Source organism: Orcinus orca, chromosome 4, assembly GCF_937001465.1.
Source record: "Orcinus orca chromosome 4, mOrcOrc1.1, whole genome shotgun sequence".
NCBI lineage: Eukaryota > Metazoa > Chordata > Mammalia > Artiodactyla > Delphinidae > Orcinus > Orcinus orca.
This window is the reverse complement of record NC_064562.1, coordinates 74074519-74086789: the sequence shown is the minus strand read 5'-3', so window position 1 is coordinate 74086789 and position 12271 is coordinate 74074519. Positions and strand designations below refer to the sequence as shown.

General features: G+C 35.9%; 1 protein-coding gene across 1 annotated transcript in view; it reads left to right on the top strand.

Annotated features, from left to right (window-relative positions):
* ADGRL3 (adhesion G protein-coupled receptor L3) overlaps positions 1 to 12271 on the top strand; it is an 868464-nt gene that overhangs the window by 544161 nt on the left and 312032 nt on the right. Inside the window, exon 8 of the mRNA XM_049709340.1 lies at positions 419 to 1219. Coding sequence (XP_049565297.1) covers positions 419 to 1219 — 801 coding nt within the window. The remainder of the gene's footprint in view (positions 1 to 418; positions 1220 to 12271) is intronic.

Below are 12271 nucleotides of genomic sequence, written 5' to 3'. Positions count from 1 at the left end.
GTTAATAGCATCAGAATGAAAACAATATCTTTAAAAATTCCAATTAATATATATAAAACCATCACATATAAAAATTTATATTGTTATATGTCTATAGAATACATAGACATAAGTCACAATTATATATATAGCATATCCAAAATTATTGTAAGACACTTGCAAAGGTAAAGAGCAAAGGAAAGCACAGCCACTCTTTAAAAGGCCAAAGTTTTTCAGCAAATGAAATCAAAATGATTATGAACAAATGTCAAAATTAATGTGGATGACTACTTTATGTTCTCAGAAGAATACGGCAAAATAATTAAGTGGTGGTGGGTATTTCTTGTTAGAGTTGAATTCCATTTGGTGAAAAATAAGAATATATGACAAAATAGTAAAATTAATACATTTATTATTTTGACTCTTTCCCTTCCAACAGTTTTTCTTTGTCCTGGACTACTAAAAGGAGTATACCAGAGTGAACATTTGTTTGAGTCCGACCACCAATCTGGGGCATGGTGCAAAGACCCTCTGCAGGCTTCTGACAAGATTTATTATATGCCCTGGACCCCCTACAGAACTGATACCCTGACTGAGTACTCATCCAAGGATGACTTCATTGCTGGAAGGCCAACTACAACCTACAAGCTCCCTCACAGGGTGGATGGCACAGGATTTGTAGTGTATGACGGAGCTTTGTTCTTCAATAAAGAGCGCACCAGGAACATAGTAAAGTTTGATTTGCGGACTAGGATAAAGAGTGGAGAGGCTATCATAGCAAATGCCAATTACCATGATACCTCCCCTTACCGTTGGGGAGGCAAATCTGACATAGACCTGGCAGTGGATGAGAATGGGCTATGGGTAATCTATGCAACAGAACAAAACAATGGTAAAATTGTCATTAGTCAGTTGAACCCTTACACCCTGCGGATTGAAGGGACATGGGATACTGCATATGATAAAAGGTCAGCTTCCAACGCATTTATGATATGTGGGATTCTGTATGTGGTCAAATCTGTATATGAGGATGATGACAATGAGGCCACAGGGAATAAGATTGACTACATTTACAACACCGACCAAAGTAAGGATAGTTTGGTGGATGTACCCTTTCCCAATTCATACCAGTACATAGCAGCTGTGGATTACAATCCCAGGGACAACCTTCTTTATGTATGGAATAACTATCACGTCGTGAAATATTCTTTGGATTTTGGACCTCTGGATAGTAGATCAGGTAAGTTTGACTTTTGATGGTACTTTAAGGGGCAATATTTACAACTTGCTCTTAGTAAGTTGATTGTATATTTTGATTAGACATCCTTTTGTGGTCTTCTGGCCTGTGTATTGAAAGTTATTCATTGTCTTTTCAGCTAAAAAAATTGTTGCTGTTAATCACTTTCAACTTTAAAAAAATATAGGCATAAGAAACTGACTCTTCCTCCTCTGTGCAGCTAGTCTCCAACCTTCAGCCCTTATTTGAAGGGCATTTTCATTATCAGCTAGTTAGTTCTTTGTGTAGTGAAGTACACAAAACCTTTGCAAAAATAGAATGCCATCCCGTCTAATTAATTGTGACATGCCCTGCGAAGTGCTCTCCACTTGGAAAACGTCAAAGGGTTGGCTTGATATAATTCTTCAGGAGGCCTGCACCAATATATTCAACTCACCAAGAGCATCATATATGACCACCCCTACTGGGAATATTGTCGGTTTGACTGTACATATGTCTGAGTGTATCTAATTAATACATACAGAAAAATGTTCATAACTGATACAGACAAAAAAATAGATCTCAATTTTATAAGAAACAGCAGTGCAAAACTCAGCTTTGAAAAAAATGAGACAAGCTTTAATTCCCATTCTTTAAAATTGTATTTTTCCTCTCTAGGACATACTGTTTACTTTTAATATTATTTAAAGACAGTCATAAATTGCTTTATCTTTTACATGTCTATTTGCACAAATGAGCAGAATTAGTCTAGAAGTTAACTTATTTTAACTAGCAATAATATTGTTCCTCCTGATAAAGTATAATGGAAAAGTAAGATATAGGTGTCCGAATTTTGATAGTAACGTAGCAATTCATAGTTTAATTTTTTTCTTCTAGTGCTTACATGTTAATATTTCTTATTTTCTGCATTGCTTTTACCTTGCTTTTACTAGCATGTCATTCTGCTTACTAACTTACTTTACTATATACATATCTTCTTATACAATTAGATTCTAAGTGCCATAGAGCCAGTAATCTTGCCTTACCCATCTTTTTATTATTTTTCATCTGACCATTATTTCTGCCTTCTTAGACACTAGTGTCATATATGACATATAGAAAATAAAGGCTCAATAATTCTTTGTTGAATGAATGAATGGATGAATGAATGAATGCCTTTCCACTTCTCACTGTGATAGAATGTCAAATTGGGTGGCATTTTCTCTAATTCCTGTAAGAGTGACAGCAATTCTTTCCATGGCCAGCAATGCTGATATTATGTTGAATTGCTTTGTGTGGAAGGAAAAGCCTAATATACAACAGCAGCAAAAGCAAGTTCTCCTTACTAAGTTCTCAAAAATCTCGTAGACCTGGCTAACCTCTGTACAGGTAAGGTTTCTCAATCCAACACATCCTTCAATTAAAAACCTAAGCAAATCATCTGGAATATTCTGGGAAGACAGTTCTTTCAGATCTGTGATGTTCTTAAACCAAAATTCATATTTTGGCAGTGAAAACTCTTGACGAGTGGTTCTTAGCCTTTTTTGACTTTTAATTGTAACTGGAGTAGTTTCTACTTGCCTCCAAAGAAATAATATATAATAACTCACCATCTTTTAATGTTCGTGAATAAGGAGCAGTAACGTATATTCATTTTATTTATTGGAAAGATCATGCATTATTTTTGTTTAGAATAATAGATAGGTTAAAATTAATTAACATTCCAGGTTTTGATTTGATGGACTGAGGCAAATTCTTAGCTTAGTGTTTATAAATTACCCTTAAAGAAAAAGATGATACCATAGCCTCATGTATTTAGAGACTTGCCAAAAAATATTTCTAACGTACATTAATAAAATTATGTGTGTATCCATATATATGATGTCATTGTAATTGTGGACATAGGAAAATTATACCACTCATTTAATTTGTTTGTTTGATCATGGGAGTTAAATTATCAGCCATCTTGCCCACTTGTACTAGTGCTCCTATTTGTTAGAAGCATGTTTTTAAAGTGACAAACACTGAGAAATGATAAAGTTCAGCTTCTGAAACAAATTCCTAACTTAAGCCAGGAGATTCAGTTTTCACTCTTTTTAAATGACACTGAAGCTCTCTAATGTTTTGCAAAGAGTGAGATTTCAGCTGTATTAAATTTGTATATATAATCACAAGAAAAATTATCAATTTTCATGCATGAATACTCAAATTAAAAAGCTAGTACTTTGGTGTGGACTTAACAGTTTAGAGGTAGAAAGAATAAGTGTAGAATAATAATAAGTGTACATTTTATGCATGAATATGAGAATTTCAGTTAGCGTTAATGCAGGCTGTTCACCTTATTCTACACAAAGTTTCAACTGAGTGTTTTTCTTTAGTATAAATTACATTGACATTTTTCAAAGAAATTTCCTTTAATGAATTCTTATTACGGATCTCCTTATGTGTCTGTGTATGGAAACCAACTTAACTATAAATGCGTTAGGGTCAAAAAGACTAATTCTGACTAATTCTAAGTCCATAGATCTACAGTATATCTTCTGTTGCCATCTGTTGGAAGCAAGCTGAGTATTTTTGCTCTGATTTCAACTGAGCTCTAATCATTGAAAAGTCACACTTTTGAAGTTTTTATGTAATGGGGTATCTGTGTTTTACTTCTACTGAATATTACTATTGTGTAAATTAAAAGATCTGGATGTTGGAAGTTGAGACAAATATGTTCTCTGAGATGTATAAAAATTCTCAGGTGAAGCATCCGTGGAGGTGGCATACTGCTTCTGAACATGGATCTGGGAGCCTGAAGGACTTGTGTTTTAATTCTGCCTCAGGTGCTTGTTGGACTATAGGCAGGCTCCTGAGCCTCTTGGTCTTAGTTTCCTCAACTATAAAATGGAAAAAAAATAATACCTATCTCGGAAGATTATTGTTATGATATATGTAATAGGCATAGCAAAATTAACATAAAATCTACATGCCAACCCTACAAGGACCATTATTATCCATATCATCTGATTGAGGGGCTTAAGGCACTACAGCTCATATAATTTATTTAAAAATTACTCAGCTATTAAAATTCAGCCCAACTTGAGATTCATGCTCCCTTCCATGACACTAGTAGTGGAAAGTATGCCTACTGAAGCTATGTGTCTGGACGCATTCACTTGACAGAAGTGATCTCAGTATCCCCATGTGTCAGACACTCTGCAGATGCAAATCTAATTTGTAGTTCTCATGATTAGATAATTACCATAGATCTGCACTCCAAACAATTGCCTCTATTTTTCAATGGTGAAATCATACTGTGTCAAGATTTGTTGAATAATTTAAGAAATAAATAAATGAATTTTATATATATATATATATATATATATATATATATATATATATATATATGAAACCTTCTTTTTCAGCATATTATGGGAATGGGAGTATTAGTCCTAACATTTGTTTTATTAAGATTACATGTATGCTTCTCAGGTAGTCCTCTTCACAGTTTACCATGCAATCCTATGATCTGGAAGTGTTATGTCACCCCATTTATTCCCCACACACCACCCACACCTACTTCTTCTCTTCACTCAGATTGTAGCGATACTTGGTAACCTAAAGGAAGTTAGGTCTGTTAAAAAGCGCCAAAGCACTTTAACACCTAATGCACTTTCTTCCAGAAGAAGTAATTAGAGAAATTAGTCAGTATTTACAATGGGAAAGAAAATGAACAACTGTTCAATGAATTTTATTTTCGGAACCTATTCTCAAATTTTTTGGTTAATGAATTACAGGAATTTTTTCAACTTAGAGAAAATAGAAAGTGTATTCAAGTGAATAAGTGTGTTCCTTTGAAAATACATTTTGTGTGCAGAACAGGTGATTGATTTGGTTTTGGACACCAGTATCAAAAATGCCTGTAAGCATTAGCACCTGAGGATAAAGTAAATATGAAAGTGCTATTTTTTTTTTTCTGAGCAGAGAACTAGCAAATCTAGAATTTTTCTTAAATGTACTTTTATTTATTTTTTTTTTTTGCGGTGTGCGGGCCTCTCACTGCTGTGGCCTCTCCCGTTGCAGAGCACAGGCTCCAGATGCACAGGCTCAGCGGCCGTGGCTCACGGGCCCAGCCGCTCCGCGGCATGTGGGATCTTCCCGGACCGGGGCACGAACCCGTGTCCCCTGCATCGGCAGGCGGACTCTCAACCACTGCGCCACCAGGGAAGCCCTCAAATGTACTTTTAACTGAGCCTTTTTCCTGTCCTATAAAATACGATAAAACTATACATTCATCATTGCTTCCAATTGGCTATCTTTTGTAAGATACACATTAATAACCTCCAAACAATACTTAGCTATTTCACAAGTTATTTGAGTGATTCTCATGTCAGCATCATAATGCTAAAATTCTACCTGATATCCTGATATATCCGGTGTGAGGGAATTAAATAGTTGCTTTACTTGCCTTTAGTTAACTGGTGTTGAATGACTTTCACTCTTGAGTTCTTTCTGCTAAAGCACCTTGTGCTGAGTTCATTATTCGTTGATAAAATAGGAGATGTGAGGTATTTTCTTTGACTCTTCCATTTTGTTTCTAAAGTGTCCACTGAATAATCCAAACATTCCTTGTCAAATATACAAATATTTTCCACTATTTCCTACTGAAGGAAGAAGTAGTAGTCTCAGGTTGATAATAAGAATAGACAGAGAAGCCCAGAGCCAAAATTTTTCTGAATTCAGTGTGTCTAACAGATCTAAAAATCTGTTGGTTGAGGTATAGTGAAACACATCAAGCAGTCAGTATGAAACACAAATGATAAGGACATGTAGCTACTGTCTAGTGCCTACTCTTCTGCTTCCCAAATACAATCCACATTTTCTTGAAAGCCATTTGAGTTTATGTAAATGTAATCATTCTTGTATATGCTGAAGATAGTAGACTCTAAAACCACAACAAAAAGCCTACACATAACAGTTTAACAATGCAGATAAGGTGAACCTTCTGTCCTTATAATATGCTAATTAAGTGCATCTGTGTCTCCAGTAAAAGCTGTGGCTATGTAGTGATGAATAAGAACTTTAAACACACATGACACCTCGTTAAAATGTAATTTTCACATCATATATCTGAGCCCTTTACTTTGACAGCTGAGTAATGTGAGTGCTGGGCAGAGAATCTTGAACATTTTGAAACTGTCACGTGTTTAATAAGTAGCTGAATCTGCTTCCTGAACGATTTAGTTAAATATGTTGCACCCTAGTCACAAAATAGAGCCTGAAAGTAGTGGGATTTTAAATCAAACTTGTCCTCAGTGTATGGGTTAGGATTGCTTCACAGTTCCACTTGAGATGCCACATTGTCTCTAAAGTTTAATTTACATCCATCTTAGTAGCTGCATGAACGTTACAAAAAGAAAAAATAGCTACTTGTTGCTAATTTCATCCAGGTCTGTATTTTTATGCATCATCTGTTTGCCTGTCTGCAGAGGAGCCCCCTCTTTTTCTCTCCAATGCTTCTTCATTGCCTGTAGTGACAGCTGCTGCCTGAAGGGCATTGCTGCTGGTGATGTTTCAGGGAGCACAGCCAAAACTTGCAAAATTTGCAATAGCTATTCCATTGCCACTTAACATCAGCTGAATTCTCTTACGTTTGTTTTTACATGTCTTGTATTTTTCTTCTTCATAATTGAAGGCTAAACCTTTCCTAGAATAACACCTTCTGCTTTTCGGGCTCTGAATATCAACATCACAGTCCTGTACAAAGCACAGCTAGCTGGACCTGGCTTTGTACAGCTGAGCCCAGTGTTAGCCATTCATCCCACATCTAGGTGACCCTCCTAATAAAGGAGACAAGCTGCAAGGTTCACAAATGTTACTAACTTATTAATTTTTTTTCCTACAGAATGATGTCCCTGATAAATGTATAATTATTAGGACAATAATCATGATTATTTCTACATGCAGCTCATAGTCATAAAAGATGACTTGTGAATAAGCTTCCCACTCACACCAGCTGTCTTTGCTGTAGCCATTTCACTGCTCATTAGCACATCCACCAGAGGGCAGGCAGGTGGAACTGAAATAGTTTGGCTGCTCATTATTAGCCCATCTTGTCAGGGTTGGCAATAGTGATTATCATGGGATTTCTGGTTATCGAGGGGTTCCACTTTAGAATACTCTGCTTCTATCCATATTGACATAAATAACTGAGAATTAACTTTATTATATACCAAAGTCTGACATTTGCTTTATTTCTCTGTTGTTTTTTTTTTAAATTTTAGACAATGAACAAATACCTTAGAATAGGGTTGCCAAGCAAAAATATGAATTTAAGCAGAAGAGTATTTCCCTCTTAATAACTACTTTCCACCACAGGGCTAAATTCTCAGATAATAATGATTAATGACCAAAAATTTAAGATACCTAAATTACAGGTATAATTTACCATGTTGTATAATTTTATGGGATGAGACATGTCAGATTTCCCTGAAAACAAATGGATATCTTTTTTGTTTGCTTAATAAGAATTTGCCTGTTTCTCTTCATTCCCTTCAGTAGTACAAATTCATAGCCAAACTCTATGCATCCACTTACCCCAATGAAAATACAAATTAAAATTATCTAGGACTTTCTCTTTGAAGTGTCATGTGACTGAAATATTTTAGCCTTAAAATCTGGATTTTTAAAACTAATGTTAGAAAAACAATTCTACCAAAAATATACAAATTCAAGTGAAGTTAGGTATTTGTTGATTTCATAACTTAGAATTATCTCTTATGCTAACTTTTTGTGGGTTTTTTTTTTTTTTTTTTTTTTTTTGCGGTACGCGGGCCTCTCACTGTTGTGGTCTCTCCCGTTGCGGAGCACAGGCTCCAGACGCGCAGGCTCAGCGGCCATGGCTCACGGGCCCAGCCGCTCCGCGGCATGTGGGATCTTCCCGGACCGGGGCACGAACCCGTGTCCCCTGCATCGGCAGGCGGACTCTCAATCACTGCGCCACCAGGGAAGCCCTCTTATGCTAATTTTTTAAATAAGAAATGTTTTTGAAGAAACTTGCTTTTGAGAGAAAATGGCACTTAAAAACACTTCGTTCAGTAAAAATATAAAATCATAAACTTTTTAAGTTAGTGAAAACAAAATTTCAAAATCTATGATAATTTTTCTGTATAGTATACATATTTACATATTAAACAAAAAAAAAGAGACTTTTATATTTTATAGAGAAGCCCACTGAGAGCAATCTGAGACAAACAGTGATAATAGTCGGGAAGGGGTTTCTGAAAATTCATTCTTTATTTTGATACAGAAAAATAAATCCTTCAACCTGTTTGTGGAGAAGCAGCTTGAAAGTGGAATTGGAAATATTAAGATAAGGTCAAAGGTGAAAAGTGAAATTCAGGCACAAAATCAAACCTGCTGCAGAAAGCAGAAGCAGGGAGCTAGACTGGGCTTAAGTCAGAAGTCCAATGATTGATAGGTCTTTCTTCCTCTCTTTCTCTCTTCTTTCTCCCTTCCTTACTTCCTTCATTACTCAGCTACTTTAGGTAGCTGAGGCCAATCACTGTGCTATACTCTGTGGTTACAACTGTGAACAGGGCAGGCATTGGCCCTGCCCTCATCGAGTTTACAGAATAGTGAAGACAAATAGAAGAAACAGAAGGAGAAAGGGGGAGGGGTGTCAGAAAATAGTAGTACTTATTAGCTACTGTTTGTCGAGTGCTTTCTTTTCTGGCCTTTTACATAGATTACCAAATTTAATCCTAATAAAAATCATGCAAAGAAAACATTATTCTCATTTCCAGATAAAGAAATTTAGGATCTGAGACGGTAAATAACTCAAATGTCACATACATAGTCCAGAGTTACAGTTAGAATGTTAGTCTGACTTTCTGCTATGTCATGTTGCCTCCAATCAGTAATTATAAAGAATACAGGTGCCATAGCTAAGGAGCAAGGGAAAAGCAGGAAGGCAATGTACAGGTGGTAGAATATAAGTAAAGCAGGTAAAATGAAGTAGCAAATGCAAAGTAGCAAGGCCACATCAAACTCATTTAGAATAAGGACAAGCGAACAGCAGCTAGTGTTACAAAGCACCTACTGCACTCTGCCCTGCATCTGGCCATCTGGGCAGTGGGGTGGAGGGCCCTCCTTGGCATGTGCCTCGCTCCAGTGCTTGGCAAACATTATCAGTGTATAAAACAGTATCAACATATTACAACAGGGTGGCTGGCAGACGGGCAGGCCTTCCTCACCTGGGTCTCTGGTCTCATTTGGCTGAAGACTGAGAGAGAGCAGTCTCCACTGCTTTGCTGTGTACTCCCCTCCCCCCATCCCCAGCCAAGACCTGCTCTAGTAAAGTAGAGGTCCAGTGGTCTTGTCAGGAGGATGGTGTAGGATGTAGGAGCTACAGGTGTTTCTGGAGAGGACTTTGGAGAACTGAAGAGATGGTTCCAGATCACTTCCGTTTACACACACACACACACACACACACACACACACACACACACACAAAGCACCTGACATCCCCTCCAAATTGTACTGGGTTTCACACACATGCCTTAATGCTTAAAAAAAATGCTATGAAGTACAAATGTGGAAAATAAGACTCAGAAATGTAAAATCATCTGTCCAGAGAAACCCAGTTGATAAATGTAGATGTGGGTTTCAAAGAAGCCCAGGTTTGTTTAAGTCATGAAGCTGAAACAGTTTATATTTACAGGGGAAAAAATTATAATACACACAAACATACAATAGAATATGATATAATGGTGCATAGATTTGATGTGGGGTGTGTGTGTGTGTGTGTTTCTGTTCCTAGAAATGCTTGAAGAAACAGATTGAATTATTGGAGGATTAGAAGACTTAGAAACTTTTGTGGAAATTCTGAGCAATTTAAAAGACCGTATGCTAACAGATGTGTATGGAATCTAAAAAAAAAAAAATAGGTTGAATAACCTAGGGTCAGGACAGGAATAAAGATGCAGACGTAGAGCATGGACTTGAGGACACGGAGAGGGGGAAGGGTAAGCTGGGACAAAGTGAGAGAGTGGCATGGACACATATACACTACTAAATGTAAGATTGATAGCTAATGGGAAGAAGCCACATAGCACAGGGAGATCAGCTCCGTGCTTTGTGACCACCTAGACGGGTGGGATAGGGAGGGAGGGAGACGCAAGAGGGAGGGGATATGGGGATTTATGTATATGTATAACTGATTCAGTTTGTTATACAGCAGAAACTAACACACCATTGTAAAGCAATTATACTCCAATAAATATGTTAAAAAAAATAAAAGACTTTAGAGCTTTGGGGCCTGGCTCTTTGTTAGATTTATTTCTACTTATTTCCATTTTCTTAATCCAGATGTTTTGCTAGAAATACTATTATGGTTACTCTCCATGAGCAAGATTAGAAAAATAGGGAAAAAGTAAAACGAAGGAAAAGAAAGGAGTTAGGCAAAGAATGAGGGAAATAATTTTTTTTCCTAAAAATAAATGGACAAGAAATGAATGAGTTCCCGTTCTTCAAAGGGAAGGTGATGAAAGAGCATGCATTTAAAAATGTTATTTTCCAAGATTGATTTAAGAAATAACCTCAAGTGGTTAAAGATAAAATTAAAGGCAAAGTATGGAATATTTATACCTTGCTGGCTGAAATATAAATTGTTGTTAACCACTTTTGAGAGAAACTTGGCAATATTTAGTAGAGCCTATGTCTACATGATTGGCATATCTTATATACTAGCAAATCCACTTCTAGGTTTGCTCACTGGAGAAACTTTCTTACGTGTGTGCATAGAGAGCAAGCTTTGTGTGTGGTTGCCCAAGTGACTAATAAGCAGCTGAAATAGGAGACATGAATGTGACATCTATCTTCACTGGCACAGAGATATTAAAAGCCCTGGTCAGTGTTGAAGGTAGAAGGAAGCATTATTTGATCAATTATTCCTTAGAAAGAAATATACTAAGTTAAGTACTGGTACCATGAAATGATAAGTAAGCAAAGCTCTTATACTGAAATTTAGTCTTTCTACTAATATCATTCCATTTGGTCTCAAGCTGGCTGTAATAACTTAAAGAAGCCAGGATTACAATTTGCCAAAGTACCAACAACCTTTAACTCCTGTAACTCTTTCTCAGAAATCATTACATTGTTAGTAAAAGAAGCCCTCTCTTGTCAGAAAAGGAAAATTTTACTCTGAAATTTTAATTGAGTGTGACATAATAGTAGCTATTATGTGTTTCAGCCACTGTGCACATTAAACAATTCTTGAGAATTTAATTGCTTTAAAAGTATTTTTATACCTCCTTCACTGAATTTTCCCCCTGAGTATGAATAGATTCATATACTCTGGATTCCTATAACAGCTTTTGGTATAACAATAATTTTTAAGCTTTCAGGAACATGGCAAAGTACTTCAGGGGATGAACAGGACTACTGAGTTAGCTGATCATGTTCCAAAGTTAAGAATTTACAATGCCATGACACAGGTTCAAGTGCCCAGTTTCTGCAAGCATGGAAAAGCTAAAATTTTCTAAACCAAATAGTGAACTAGAAGACATATGTGAATTAAGGTGGAGGTTTTAGTTCTCTGAGTTATACAACTGAAAAAGATGTTAATCTTAAGAGATACGTGCCATGAAAGTATTGAATTTCAGGACAAAATATCACATAAGGAATATAAAAAATAATTATCTAGTGGAGTTGAATTGTATATTGGGGTTAGAGCCTAAAATCATCTATTAAAGTAAAAATTAAATATAGTCAAACTTATTTTTGAAACTCCTTTAGTAGTTTATAAAATATAGTGAGTTTTTAAAAATATATCCATATAGAGTACAGATAGCATTATATGTTATTGTGCAATGTATATAGTGCATAATAAAAGGTACCTTTACATAGTATAATTTTATAATATTTTAATTACATAAAAGAACTACATGAATTCATTTAAATTGAAGGTAATATCTGTGATACAATTACTCTGTATTAAAAAAAAAAAGAGTTCCATAGTTATTTCTGTGTAAATTCTTTCCGTGAGCTTTTTTCCCTAAGTAACACATGTATTGTTCTTGAATATATTGA